This window comes from Stenella coeruleoalba (genome assembly GCF_951394435.1).
Source record: "Stenella coeruleoalba genome assembly, chromosome: 3".
NCBI lineage: Eukaryota > Metazoa > Chordata > Mammalia > Artiodactyla > Delphinidae > Stenella > Stenella coeruleoalba.
Window position 1 is genome coordinate 126,739,466 of NC_137148.1, and position 15,119 is coordinate 126,754,584.

The 15,119-nt window shown below is 52.8% G+C and overlaps 1 protein-coding gene across 2 annotated transcripts in view; it reads right to left on the reverse strand.

The window, feature by feature from the left end:
- Nucleotides 1-15,119, reverse strand: part of ANXA6 (annexin A6) — a 52,717-nt gene that overhangs the window by 27,281 nt on the left and 10,317 nt on the right. For both annotated transcript variants that reach the window (XM_079918411.1, XM_079918410.1), the window contains exons 3-12: nucleotides 10,295-10,385; nucleotides 9,499-9,593; nucleotides 8,539-8,652; nucleotides 7,479-7,569; nucleotides 6,476-6,555; nucleotides 4,431-4,487; nucleotides 3,521-3,614; nucleotides 2,996-3,091; nucleotides 2,308-2,366; nucleotides 921-1,043 (exon numbers count right to left, since the gene is read on the reverse strand). In XM_079918411.1, coding sequence (XP_079774537.1) covers nucleotides 921-1,043; nucleotides 2,308-2,366; nucleotides 2,996-3,091; nucleotides 3,521-3,614; nucleotides 4,431-4,487; nucleotides 6,476-6,555; nucleotides 7,479-7,569; nucleotides 8,539-8,652; nucleotides 9,499-9,593; nucleotides 10,295-10,385 — 900 coding nt within the window. The remainder of the gene's footprint in view (nucleotides 1-920; nucleotides 1,044-2,307; nucleotides 2,367-2,995; nucleotides 3,092-3,520; nucleotides 3,615-4,430; nucleotides 4,488-6,475; nucleotides 6,556-7,478; nucleotides 7,570-8,538; nucleotides 8,653-9,498; nucleotides 9,594-10,294; nucleotides 10,386-15,119) is intronic.

The following is a 15,119-nucleotide window of genomic DNA, read 5'->3' on the forward strand; positions in this document are numbered from 1 at the left end:
AAGCTGACTTATCTTTGCTTATTCTACCTTTTCCCAAACGTTTTCCATGGGACATTTTTGCCCACAATGCCTATACAATTCCTATTTAGAAATACACTTTGGGGGGCTTCCCTGGTGGCGCAGTGGTTAAGAATCCGCCTGCCAATACGGGGGACACGGGTTCGATCCCTGGTCCGGGAAGACCCCACATACCGCGGAGCAACTGAGCCCATGTGCCACAACTACTGAGCCTGTGCTCTAGGGCCCGTGAGCCACAACTACTGAAGCCCGTGTGCCTAGAGCCCGTGCTCCGCAACAAGAGAAGCCACCGCAATGAGAAGCCCGAGCACCGCAACGAAGAGTAGGCCCCGCTCGCCGCAACTAGAGAAAGCCCACGAGCAGCAACAAAGACCCAACACAACCAAAAATCAGTAAATCAATAAATAAATTTATAAAGAAAAAAAAAAGAAACACACTTTGGGGAGCTCAGCTTGAACTCAGAAAGCTTTATCCCACTCACCTGAAACAAGGAGAACTCAACCAGCTCTGCATCTGTCTCCTGTCTCCAGTCTCGTGGGCTGGACAGCCCAGAGTCATTGCCCGGCCCAGGGCCAACAGGTCCCAAATAAACCCTCCTTTGTGCTCTTCAGTGCCTCCTGCTGCCTTCAGGAGGCTGACCTCTCACTGCCCTAGGGATGGAGCCCTCAACCTGGATTCAACTTCATGCTCTTCATGGCCCCGCCCTGCCTTCCTCTAAAGAGGTGCCTCAGGTCTTACAAGCACCCTGGACACTTGCTCCTCTGCTGAGCTGCCTTAAATTTCCTGAAGGTGCCACAGGCTGAGGCTCCTGGAATCCCCATGAGATGCCCAACTTTCCAGGACAGTGCCTTTTCTCTTGGGAGAGCTCCTCAGCCTTCTCTGTACCCCCGTGAGCACCTCACCTTGATCATGCTGTACAGGGACTTTTCATATTTCGTCCGGAATATCTCCCGGATGTCGAGAATGTCCAGCTCACTGCGGGAGACCATGATGCGGATCAGGGTGTTGTCCCGAGTCCCCAGCCCCTGCAAGACAAGCGGGTTTGGGGGACGGGGAGTTGAGAGGGGGCTGGAGTGCTGACAGCCCCCAACTCAACTGAAAATACAACTTTTTGAGATCAAATGTTAAAGTTAAGAACGAAAGCAGCAAATTGCCAATCCCTCCAAAGCTCCCTGTGTGTCCCTCCTGCTTTTATCTCCTTCCTCCCCCACCTCATGTCATTCCCATCCTTGATACCCTCATAATTTTACCTAACTTTGTAACTCTAAGCAATACGTGGTTTAGGTTTGCACATTTTGGGACTCTGTAAATACACCCCTATGCATTTATTTGTCTATGATGTTCCTGATGGACACTGGGTTGTTTCTAGTTCTTTCATAATATGGACAACACTGCTATGAACGTTCTTATGAACACATCATACAGGCAAACGTCTCTGCAGGGCCCAGCTGTCCAGCTCACTCTGGCGCTGGAAGACAGAGGATGGGCTACAGGCCACTTGTCCTTGTGGGATGGCCATGCAGGGACTTTGGGCCTATGGCCTCTGGCAACAAATGATTCATTCAGCCTGGCGCACTGTGGGAATATCACCACTTTCTGTGTGTCATGTGTGTAAAGTCCTGGGAAGCACTACCCTCAGTACCTGGGTCTCAGGGATGAACATCACGAATCTTGGCAGAAAATGCCAAACTGTTTTTCACTTATTTACGTACATTGCATATAAACATTCTGTTTAATAGTATTTAAAAAAGCATGGGTTTCCGATTGGGATTGACACATACACACTACTATGTATAAAATAGATAACTAATAAGGACCTACTGTATAGCACAGGGAACTCTACTCAATACTCTGTAATGGCCTATATGGGAAAAGAAGCTAAAAAAGAGCAGATGTATGTGTATGTATAACAGATTCACTTTGCTGTCCACCTGAAACTAACACAACAGTGTAAATCAACTATACTCCAATAAAAATTAAAAAAAAAAAAAAAAAAAAGCATGGGCTTCCACCCCAGCCGGTTAGCTGGATCGGGTGCAGGCTGTCACTGCACCCTCTGATCAATCATGAGGACAGGGCAGGTATTGGGTGGACAGGTGTGTGACCAGGCAGCACTCCAGGCTCTGGAGCTCACCTGGGACCAAGTGGCATCACGCTGTCCTGTGGTCAACGCCTTGAACACTCGCTTTGGCCGGTGGACCCCAAGGATTTGTCAGACTCCCAACAGTCCTGTGGAGGCGTGCAGAGCCCCCATCCCCCTACCTCATTCACATCAACCCCACCACGCACCTTCATGGCCTTGAAGAGCCTTTCAGCAAAATACTCTGGGGTGCTCCGGACGCACTTCACTGGGAAGAGGGAGGAAGAGGTAGTTACTCTGGCTGCCTCGGAAGGACGAAGGGGTGGCCCAAGCCCTTTTTTGTTTCCGTTCCTTGGGGGTCACCAAGTTCAAACCTGGGAAGAACCTGGTTCCTGAAAAGCCGCAGTCCTAGAGCACCCCAGACCCACCGCTTTTATCACAAACCCAGGGGACAGAGAAATCAGAAAATGGGCCTGTTGTAATGTGGGGAGTGTACTGCAAGGACCCCCTTCCACTTTCTAGTCCTTCGGGGTTTCACAGGGAACCGGGTCAGGTGGGGAAGCATCTGGGATGGGGCTGGGAAAGGTAGTTCCTCAACAGAAAGGTACCAGCTGAACCTCTGGATCTTGCTGGCAGAGCGGGCTAGAACCTGACTACTTTAAATAGGGTTGGTGGGGGATAGCTCTGGGCAAGATGAGGGCTGGGCCGTAGCTCTCCCCCAAGAAACACATACACACAACCTACCCCAGGCTCAGACATACTGACTCTTGAAATATCTGGCTTGCAAACAGACAATCTGGTTTTCTCCTTCCCACCTCCATACCATACAATTCCCCGTTCCTGTGTCAGAATCCCTGAATCCCTCAAAGGCCCCAGGAATGCAATGTCAGGACGTACCCACAGCAAGCATCAGCTTCTCAAAGTCCCCGGACAGCTCCCCTCGGATGCTGGCTTCGATCGACTTCCCCGTGGTCTTCAGATACTCATCAAACACTGAGTCCGACAGACAGAAAGGGGTGTCAAGAGTACCCCCATAACACTGGAAGGAATGGGGACTTCAGAAGGGGAGGCACAGTGGCCAGGACCAGAGTGCCACCATGAAGGTAGGGCTGGCACCTAGGGAGGGGTCAGGGAGGTCGTGCACATCACCGGCCACCATGCAGCCTCGCTGCGTCTGCTGTGAGGGACTGTGTACACCTCCTGCTCCAACATGAAGACAGGACTGGTACTGAGATGGAGGGGCTGAACATCCTGTTAAGGCCTCTCATGAGGGCCTATACAAACCACCAACTAATAAAATCAAGACTAGTGTTTGGGTTGTGGATGGGGCAGCTATCATGCTCCCTTAGCAGAAAAGGAAACGAGAAAGGGACTCTTGGCATAACTCGAAGGGGGCAGCGGTAGGTCTTCTCTGGCGCTTACCCAACCGAAGGTGCTGCTTGCTACGATTTCCCAAAATGTAAATGAACTGGGCTTCATCTGTTCCCCATTTCAGTTCCCCTGCCTCATACAGGTCCTGAAGGGGAAGAGGTGAGACTTAACTAAAAGAGGAAACCGCAGGAGACAGAACTCACCAGCCAAGCCACTCAGAACTGCTGCCAGATCCCTGAACATGCCATTAATTGGTAGCCTCAGGACATTTGCATATTCTCCCTTTCTTTCTGGGGAAACTCCTACTCAAACTTCAGGGCCCAGATTAAATGTCCCATTTGTTCTCAGAGCACTTCCTGATGTCCCTAGGCAGAGTTCTCTTTCCTTCCCTCTCTCTTCTAGGCTTCCTGTTTCTTTATAGCTTTGATCTAGTGTATATTATAATAGTTATATGCCTTGCTTCCCACTATGACATGGGCTCCTCAAGAACAGGAATTATGTCTTACATTCTCTGTATCTACTGCTGCAGTGTTACTGGCACATAGTGGGGGCTCAAAACACCTGGAATGTACGGTATATCCACAGGGAGGGTGTTTGTGTGATTAATATATGCCTGTCTCCCCAGTACTGTCCAACTTTGTTCATTTAGGATTCCCCAATGCTTGGCAGAATGCCTGGCACATAGTAAGTGTTCAATAAATATTAATTAACTGAATGAATAAAGGAACAAATGATGAAAAGCTCCAAAATACATCTCACCAACTTTACATACTGTGTACCTTTGAAAGCTAACTTAAGTCCTTTCTTCAACAAAGCACTGTATAAATGATGGCTGTGAGTCAGTTATTTCTGGCATCTGATGCAAATTACTCTGCCTCCAGCCCTTCCCTGCATGCCCAACCTCTCCCCTCTCTCAGGGCTGCCTCGCTGTGCCCGGGGACCTCCACTGGTGCTGATTTACCTGGACGTCCTGCTGCACCAGGTCCTCGCTCACTACATCATCCTCCTCCCTGGTTCCCTGGGCAGAAAGACAAGGAACACATGGTTCAGATACCAGAGCCAAGACAAAGCCTGGATGCCAGTGGTAGAGACAGGGAGGACTGGGAAAACCGTGGTGGCCCAGAGTGTCCAGGAGAAGAGACTGACAGCAGCCACTGGATCAAGACCACAGCACCTGGGAATTCCCTGGGCGGTCCAGTGGTTATGATCCGAGCTCTCACTGCTGAGGGCCCGGGTTCAATTCCCAGTTGCGGAACTAAAATCCCATATGCCACGCAGTGCAGCCAAAAAAATAGAAAAAGAAAAAAAAAGACCACGGCATCTATTTTGCAGCAAATCATAGGGCCCCTCCCACTGGCTTCTCCCTCATCCTTGGAGCTTGGACCAAACAGAGGAGTCCTGAGAATAACCAAGGTCTTCCTAGGTGCCTCCACCCCAGAGGAAGCCTTGTACTGAGAACATCTCTGAGGATAGGACTCCTGCCACAAGTCCTGGCATGGCCCACGAGGCCATCCAACAACATCACAGGGGTCAAAAGTCTGCATATTTGCATTCTGTTAGGGGCTCCCATATCTTAAGCCAAGGAATTCACCAATGAGGATTTGAGACTGGGGGCCTGAGATCTGAGCTCACAAGCTGTGAAGGCACCAGATCCTATTTGTGTTCCTGTCACTCCACCTACGCCCTACGCCCCATCAGACAGAGGGGGATACTCATAGGGGCCAGGGGCCAGCCATACCGGGCTCCCAGTTATGTGGGCAGAGGTCAAGCCTATGCTGATCTCCTGTTCCCCCTGAACTGTGCATTTCACGATCTCAAACCCCCTGGTTCTCTTTGCGAGCGAGACTAAGGAGACAGAGCCGGTACGCTTACAATCCGTGCCATGTAACCGCCTGCTAGATGTTAGATATTGAGGAGGCCACACCTTTGACTCCAAGATACAGGCTGGCACGCTCCTGTCTGGAACATGAGCTTTGAAAATGGGGGCAAAGGCCACGCTTTCCCACTCTTGAAGAGCATCTCCTGATAATTCCGCAGCTGCTTAATACCGAATGAGGATAGTTATGGTAACAAGAGGAAAAGAACTGGGAGCAGCTGCTGTAAGATGAGGGGAGGGAGGGCAATGAAAGAAACAAAGAGGTGGCTTTATATATAAACCTTCCTAAAAGTTTGGTCCTTGGAGCTGGACTTGAGATACCTCAATGCCTGTTCCCAAGGGGCTGAGCAGGGAGAGGAGAAGCAGCAGGGTGGGATGTGTACTCCAGCCACTGCAGTCGTGCAGAATGCAGGCCTGCTGTTGCCAGAGCTTTCGATTATTCAAAAGAATCTAGAGATCTGGTTTTGGACCAAAATCTCCCTAGTTTTAAATGTTAGCAACTAACTCAAAGTGTTTTTTTAAAAAAAACGTATGTGGGGGGAAATGAACAAAGGAAGAAACCCAACTTGGGCAGGCAGAACTCAGCCACGGACACCAGTGTGCAGCATCTTTACGCTCTTTTTTATGTCATCCGTGGGTGGGAGGGAGTAGCAGGGCTTGGCTATGGGGGAATGCCACGTAGGCAGCTCCAGAGATGCTATGACCCCGCTGGCGCCCCTGCTGGTGAGCTCAGGTAGGTGCAGCGGCTGGGGAAGCCTTGGCAGGAGCGAGGCTGGAGAGGAGGGGGAAGGGGTACGTGCGGAGAGAGGAAGGAGGACACAGGAGCACAAGAGAGACAGGGTATGTGAAAAGAAATGCAGGTCACCTGCCTGTGCAAGCCACGGGGGACAGAATAGACCCTGGACGCTCAGATTCCACACCCAGGTGAGCCAGAGAGAAACCATCTCAAGTTTGAGGATAAGATGGGCAGAGGGAGGGGGGAGGCCACAAAACACCAAGGAGGACTTTACATGTGAAGAACCACCAAGGAGGCCCTCACGGGCCACCCTGTTTGGGAAAACAGGGAGAAGGTGTTCACAGCCCCCTGCACCCTGGCAGAGAGCTCGGGGAGGGCCCCAAGGTGGACCAACCTGCAGCAGGACCACGAGCATCTTCTGGAAGTGACCAGAGGTGTCCCCAATGACGTCAGCCTCCAGGTCTCGCTCGTAGGCTGCGGGGAAGGAACACAAGCTCTAGTCCCATCCCCAGGACACCCCAGGAAACCAGGATAAAAGTCCCTGCTGCCCCTAAAATGATCAGATATTTGTTACAAATCCCAGTCTCCGTGACAGCCATGGCAAGACCCGGGGTGTATTTTCACAGTTCTCTGTACTGACCCATGATGTGATGAGATGGAATCTGCCCACGTCTCTCTATCCCTACCTGCGCTGTCCTACCCCAGACACCGTCGTCGCTCACCTGGAGAGTGGCTACGGCCTTCTGACTGTTCTCTCTGCTTCTCCAATCCACAGCAACATGGGTGACTGTCTTAAAGCCCACATTCATCGTGGGCGCCTGTTTCCCACTGGGCTTGGAATAAACACTGTCTCTCTCTCTTGGCCTACACGGCCCTGTGTAATCCGGTCCTGCCCTAGGCTCTAGGCTCGCACTGGATACCAGGCTTATTCCGCTCAAGGGCCTTTGGTCTTGCCATTCCCTCTCCTGGGTCTTCTTCCCCACTCTGTGTACAACTGGATCCTTCTCATTTCCTCCCAAGACAGGCTTCCCTGACCACCTGTCTGAAGCACGTCCTCCCCAGTTAAAGTCGGATGCTTGTTCTCTGTTTGTTTCTTTCATGACACTTCACCACAACAAGTCACCGTCATGTTGACTTGTTTACCTGTTTATTATCTGTATCCCTCACTACCTCGTTAATCTATAAGCTCTCAGGCAGGAACTATACGGATGCCCACCGCCATATCCTGAGAACCTAGCACACTGCCCAGCACGGAGCAGGTACTTATTGGATGGATGGACAGAACAGAGGGAAGGAGAAAAAAAAGGTGAATGGGTAGAGTCTTAGGGTCCCTACTCTTGTGATCACCCTCATTATGCATCTGAAAAACCCTGAATGGCCCCTCCCGCTCTTCTCACCATCTTTGTACGCTGCCACCAGCTGGTGGATCTGCTCGTTGGTCCGCGAAGCCAAGATCTCAATGAGGCACTTCTCATCGGTACCAATGCCCTGGGAGAGGGGAAGGGGCATGTGAGTCAAGGGTTGGGATGGGAGGCCACCAGCCCCGAGATGGGAACCTGGGGTGGTCAGAGCAAGGAAACCCGCAGCACTCAGGGTGCCCCTAACACAGCTCTTAGGCACCAGGCTGGAGCTGCTGCCCTGAGACGGAGTTCTGGCGCCACCTCTGCCTGAAGCTTGCTTTGTGACTGCTCACTAAAAAAACTCTACCTTTCTGCACCTCTCTTTTCTCATCTATAAAATGGAGATGATACTAGTTGCTCTACTGAACTCACAGGAAGAATGAGAAGGTGATAACCTCTTACATGGTTACGTTTATTAGTTAGAAACAAATTCATGTTTACTAGCTCATCTGAGGCAAAGATCATAGCACTTTATAAACTGTAAAGTGCTAAGTACACTCGAGGGCATTTAGTCTCCCGCCGCTTGGTGGGGAGCGACTTTCTACCTCCACTAGCCTGGGCTGCCCCTCAGATCCTGAACACACCTCCTCAGCCGCTCCTGTCCTTTCCTCTCCAGCCCACTCTGATCAAACCAAATCCTCTCCAGGCTCTGGGCCCAGCTCGATCCTCTCACCTTCTGTGACGCCCTCTCCAGCCACCCCGAGCCCAGGGCCTGTCCTCATGACCTCCTTTAACATGCCCTTGCCCTTTGGGTGTTGGACACAACCTGTCTCCACTTCCCTGTGTCCTGCTTCCTCGGGACTGTAAGCTGTTGGGGTGGGCGTGTGGGCCAAGGGCCCCATTTCACAGGGTGGGCCTCACACCGACACCTGTCCCACCTCTGTCCACCTGGAAGAGACCGTGGCGCCCCTCTGGGATAGGATTTGGGCAAGCTGCCTCCAAGCGGCGCACACACGCGGGGTGGGTGCAGGGCTCACTGAACACTTGCTGGAGAGGTTGGAATCTCCCATCAACCACGCCCCCAACCCTCACACATGCGCAGACCCACGCTGCATACCGAGATGGCGTCTTTAATTTCTTTGGCATCACTATAGGCAGGTGGCCTCATGAGACCCACAATCAGTCGTTCAAACTTCCCTGTCAGCTCGTACTTCAAGTCTGCAATGAGGTCCTGGTTGCGGGGCAGAGGGAGGAGGAGATAGAAGAGCAGTTATAATGATAAGGATTACATTTAATGAGCACTTACTCTGTACAGGCACTGGACTAAGTAATCTCACTTAATCCTCATTCGTGGAGGTACGTACTATCATCAGCCTTCAGAAATGGGTTTAGAGACATCAGGTAACCTCCCCAGAGGCACGCAGCTAGCAAGTGGCAGGATTCAAGTCCACAGCACTGTGCCTCTTCCCCCCGTTGTCTGTGTTTATTTGTTCCCTGTGTGTCTCTCCCACGGTCCGTGAGTCCATAGGGTTAACACCCTCAGGTCTTATTCACCTGTGTAGCCCTAACACCTAACGCAGTGCCCAGCGTGAAGCAGGTGCTCTAGATGTTCCCGTGGCTGAATGGCCCCTGCCTGAGAGAAGAAAAAAGGAGGGGACTTCCCTGGTGGCGCAGTGGTTGAGAATCCGCCTGCCAATGCAGGGGACACAAGTTTGATCCCTGGTCCAGGAAGATCCCACCTGCCACGGAGCAACTAAGCGCCACAACTACTGAGCCTGCGCTCTAGAGCCCGTGCGCCACAACTACTGAGCCCACGCGCCCGCAACTACCTAAGCCCTTGCTCCGCAACGAGAAGCCACTGCAATGAGACGCCCACGCACCGCGATGAAGAGTAGCCCGCGCACAGCAACAAAGACCCAACACAGCCAAAAAAAAAGAAAAAGAAAAAAGGAGGGCGGAAGTGCCAGCACAGAGGCTGACCTGGAGTAAAATACTCAGAAAAGGCCCTGAACACACAGGTGAATGAAATCATTCACCACCACCCCCATCCCACCCGCCCTCTGGTTGCCATGGTTACCTTGCCATAGAGGGACTTGTAGTTCTGGCAGATCTCCTGCCTCTGCCTGTTGCTCCGGGAAGTAATCAGCTCCAGTATGGCCTCCTTGTCACTGCCTAGAAGAGGGGAGGCACCCGTCACCCTACCCCAACCTGCCTCCAGGAAGCCCACCAGGGCTGTTCCCTGCAAGTCCTCAGCATCAGCCTTCTGCTCACGTGAGGCAGTGACATTGGAGGGGGGAATCTATGGGGACCTGACAAGCCACCACTGAGAGAGATCCTAGCACATGTAGTATCCGAGCTCAGAGGGCCCGTGATCTAGCTCATCACACAGATAAGGAAACTGAGGCCCAGAAAGGAGCAACAACTCACCCAAGGTCTTCTAATGAGCCTGGCTTAGAGAAACCCAGGTGTCCTAACGCCCAGGACAGGGTTATTTCAGTGATAGGGAAAAGAAAAGAGAATAAGCAGCAAATTCAGGGTAGTGCTTACCCCCAAGAGAAAAGACAGAGTGATGCTATCAGGAGGGCGACCCACCATGGAGGTTTCAACTATAGGAGGAAGTAAGTGCTATTTCTCCAGTTGGGTGGCAGGTCTATGGGTAAAGTTTCTCCTACTCTTTAGATCTTTTTATTCGAATAGTTCATTATAAAATTATAATAATAAAGAGAGGAGACCAAAGAATGACCGAGTACATCTCACCATCCCACCCCACCGCCCACCAAGAGGGCTATCCTTTTGGTATGGGGACACCCTCAAGCCCAGTTGAATCCCGCTTCTCTTCCTGAGGGCCCCACTCCTGGGGGCCGAGCACCCACCGAAGCCCTTCATGGCATTGTACAGAGTCTCGGCATCCTGGCTGGGGTCAAAGTCGGGGAAGTCGTGAATGGAGCCGCGGTACCTGGCACCCTGTGGAGAGAAGAGCAGAGGGTGAGGTGCTGGCCCTGAACGGGGTTCCCAGCCCTGGCCACAGGATACAGGTCCCCGCTGTCCCTAAAATGATCAGATATTTGCTACAAATCCCAAAACTCAGCCTCCATAATGGCCACGGCAAGACCCAGGGGTGTATTTTCACAGTTCTCTGAAGAGACCCGGGACGTGGTGAGATGGAATCTGCCCACTTCTCTCTATCCCCACCTGCACTGTCCTACCCCAGACACCGTCGTCGCTCACCTGGAGCGTGGCTGAGCTCCCTGCCTCTTTCTGGCTACAGAAAGCCCGGGCAAGGGTACGGAGGACTCTCCCTGTACCTCCTGCCACCGCCTGCCCCAAGGGTGGTACCATTTCCCCACGGGAGGAGCGCTCGGCCAAGCCCCCGGCTCTGCACCACTTTCCCAGGAGCCGGGAGAGATAAAACCCAGACTGAGTGCAGGGGGTGGGAATGATTCCTGCAAAAATAACCAGAGCTCCATATATGTCTATGTACAAAGCCCTTTCACCTCCACGAGTGTGATTTTTTTAGTGTCTTGTAGAAGCGCTTCAGATGATCTCTATCATGGAAACAAAGAAACCAAGCCCCACAAAGGGAAGCCACTTGCTGGGGTCACACAGAACCCACATCTCTCTCCAGTTCCTCTTTGCTCTCTAGCTCCAGAAACCTTGCAGCTGCCAGCTTCTGAGGGTGGGGTCCTGGCCCAGGGTGGGGGGCCCAGAGCCACCCTCAGAATCAACACCCAGATGAGGTGCTGCTCTTCTGGGCCCAGTAAACTGAGCCATGAACTGGCATCTGAGGACAAGCTGGCTGGGTCCTTGGGACAAAGGCGGGGAGAGGCAGAGCCAGAGAATCTTAGACATCGAAGCTGAATGCACAATGGGCTGGTTCACAGAGAAGTCAGATATGGGTCAGCCACGGGGCCCCGGAGAGCAGCGAGAGCTGGGATAGCCGTGGATACCAGAGCCCAGGGCACTAAGCACACAGTGCAGTGACAGGGCACTTAGCCTGTGCCAGGTCCGATGTGAGGGGCCGAAGATTCAGGGAGAAAGAAGACCCGAGCCTGATTTTCATGAGCTTCTGACCCAGTGGAGGAGAGAGACTAGAACACAAATTAGCATAGAGCTCGTAATAAATACCCCACGACAGAGGCAAAGCGACTTGGGAAAACAGTGGAGGGCAATTCCAGGTGCATGAGGGAACCAGGACAGGCTTCATGGGAGGGGCAGGGTGGCTCGCATAACTGTGCCTAGAGCAGTAAGAAGTGCACGGCAGCAAATGAGCCTCCGACCACCTCCTGTGTCTCCCGGCACCTGCACTGCAGGACCCGGCCTGGCATTTGAACGCTCTGTTGGTTTATGTCAGCCGTTGCTGGCTCCTCCAAGGTATGCATGCGTGGGTGCAGGGTTGCTATTTAAAGTTCTGGCAGGGAGGATGACCAGAAAGGGAAACGGCCCTCTTCCCGCCACCCGTGAATCCCCTGCAACCTGATCACACCGCTGGACAGAGAAAGAAAGAGTGACACACGCCAGATACCCAGACCAGAAAAGAGATACTCCCTTTAGAAAGCTCCACGCGTACCTGTCTTGATGTATTCCCAGCAGCTAGCTCAAGGCTTGCCACAACTAGGCACCATTTGTTTCCTAGGTGGATAGGTGTACGGGCAGACACAGGACTGTGAACATATCCTGAGCAATCAAAGAAGACTTCCTGGAGGAGAAGGCTAAGCTGAGCCCTAAAGGATGAGCAACAGCTGGCCCAAGGGGTGGGGGAGGGAAGGAAAAGGCTTCATACAGAGAAACAGCATGGCAAAGGCCTGGAGCCAAGAGCATACAAGAACAGTCAGGAAAGCAAGCCCAGATTCTTCAGGGCTCTTGCGGATGCCCAAAGTTGCCAAGATCGTGGGATTGTAAGTGGGCAGGAGGGAGGGAGGAGGAGAGGGGAAGGATGGAAGCGGAGCCCCCAGGAAGAAGGGAAGAGGTCCCAGCAGTAAGCTGACACCTTCTCTCCTGCTTCTGCTCCCCCCTCTTCCCTCCTCACCCAGTGCAGTGGTTGAGGCAGCATTTGGGGCAGAGGCTGCAGCTGAAAGATGGGGCCATGCCATGCTGGAGGACAGGAAGTCCAACTGCTGACACAAGTCCCGATCAAAACGCTCCCTTAGGGCTTCCCTGGTGGCGCAGTGGTTGAGAGTCCGCCTGCCGATGCAGGGGACACGGGTTCGTGCCCCGGTCCGGGAAGATCCCACATGCCGCAAAGCAGCTGGGCCCGTGAGCCATGGCCGCTGAGCCCGCGTGTCCGCAACGGGAGAAAACGCTCCCTTAGAGGCGGGCTTGGCCAGCTGCAAGTCGGTCTCTCTCCCATGTGGCTCTTTGCACAACAATAGTAAGTAGCCCATCAGACTAGTTATCCCAGCACCCTGCAGGATCACAGCCACGGGGAGAGGGCGGCGCAGGGGGGCCCCAGCACTGGTCACATTTAGAGACGCAGGGACAGTCCTTCAAATCACCCAGGTTTCCCATCATTGGTCATTCTCACACCAACCTGGTGAATTTACATCTCCAAGGGCCACCTGCACAGCCGTCCCCACTTCTCCACCTCACCCTGACCGCCTGCCACTCCTCTGGCACACAGGTTCCTGGCCTCAAGTACCGGCGAGGGGAGGGGAGAGAAGAGGAGAAAGGACTTTCTACCCTGAAATATTCAGCAGGCCCCAGTGCCAGCTGGTGAGCAGCCTGGACCCCAGGCTCCACCCAGGCTGCTGCTAGAGCAGGAGTCCCGAGGCCGCTCGGGAACCTAAGCCACATGAGTCAGAGAGGTGGCTGCCCCACCAGGACTCCACCTGGAGCAGGCCTGACCAAGGCCTCCCCACCAACACCTGCCACTCTCGCCCTGTCCCCTCACCTTCACGTCAAACCCAGAACATCCCTGTGAAATGAAGGCCACAGAGCCATGCCTCTGGGCCTTTCTATGACACCACACTATTTCTTTATGACTTTGGGCCTCAGGGTCCCCCCTTCTGGAAGGAGAGAAGGAGAACTGACACAGAGATCACAGTAGAAGTAACTGGGGGCGGCCTGGACCAGAGAAAAGAGGGAGTGGCTTGTTCTGTGCCTCTGTGTGTGTGTGTGTGTGTGTGTGTGTACACGTGTGTGCACGCATGTGTGTGCTGGGAAGGGGTGCACAGCAGAGTTGGGGTGCTAATAATTGGGAGCATTAGACACAAACTTCAGCTCAGTGGAAGGAAGCCCTTTCTCACTCTTCCCTAGCACAGGCGGTACCCGACTGATCCAACTTCGATTATTCGAAAAGTGATACACTTCCAGTAGAAACTGTACTTCGAATTGTACATTTTGATCTTCTTCTGGGCTTGCGATATGCTGTAGGGTCCTCTCTCGTGATGCTGGGCAGCAGGGGCAAGCCGCAGCTCCCAGGCAGCCACACGACCACGAGGGTGGTCATCGAATACACTGACGGCGATTCTGTACCCAACCATTCTGGCTTTCACGTTAAGTACCGTATTCAATACATTACATGAGATAGTCAACACTTTAGTACGAAATAGGCTGTGTGTTAGATGACTTAGCCCAACAGTAGGCTCCTGTAAGAGTTCTGAGCACAGTTAAGGTAGATGAGGCTAAGCTCTGACGGTCAGTGGGGTCGGTGGATTAAATGCATTTTCAACGCATGATGTTTTCAACTAACCATGGGTTTACTGGGAGGTAACCCCACTGCAGGTCAAGGAAGACCTGTATTGTCTTCAGCCACCTTCTTCCTTCTCCCGACCCTTGCACTCCAAGCATCCAACTTGCTTTTACTGCCCTGCACACACTACGTTCTCTCCCCTCTGCCCCTCTGTTCCAGCATCCCCTCTACCTAAAGCACTCTCAGCTCCCTTGCTCTTCCTCAAGTAGCTCTCTCCAGGCAACTTTTCCTATTTCCTCAACCTGCGTGCCCCCAGAGCTCCTTTACTGCTCCCACTAGAGCATTAGCCCTGTGCATGGGGGCTCCAACTCATCCCATAGGATAAGGGACGCCCTAAGGCTCTGCCATCCTAGGACTCTCGCTTGTAGGATGTCTATGGCTGCTGGTCCGTGGCGACAAGAAAGCACAGGTCAGCTAGGCAGACAGCAGGGTCTGCGAGCACTGGTGCAGGAGTCCAAAGATGTGTGCCCTAGCTCCTGGCCACCCTGGTCTCCCAGGACCTGATCTGTCCACTTGGGTCATCCAGAACCCTGCAATTCGAACGCCTCTCAGGAAGTAACTCTGGGATGATTACTCATGGGAAATGGGCAGCAACAACAGCTACGCCTTGGATCTTTGTCTATAACCACTAGCACTCTCTCCTGGTCAGAGAGGCCACTTGTGCAAGTGTGCTCCTCAGAGGCCGACAGGGAGGCCACGGCTAAGACTTTTTTGAGTACTGATCCTACATCATATAACACACTGGGCTCTTCAAACATTGTGAATAGACATCCTTAAGGCCCTTGTTCATTGGGTGGCAAGTCCTGAAGATGGGGACAAAGTTTAGCTATCACTGAGCTCAATCACCTCCTAATGGAAACTGGGGGCACAGAGAAGGTAAAGAACTCACCCAAGATCACACAGCTCCTGTATTATGTCTGTGGCCAATAGCTCTACGACTGACATGAGGGACCAAAGGGGCCAAGTCAGGGGTCCCTTTGTTTTATTCTCCCTTTTCAACCCCACTGTTG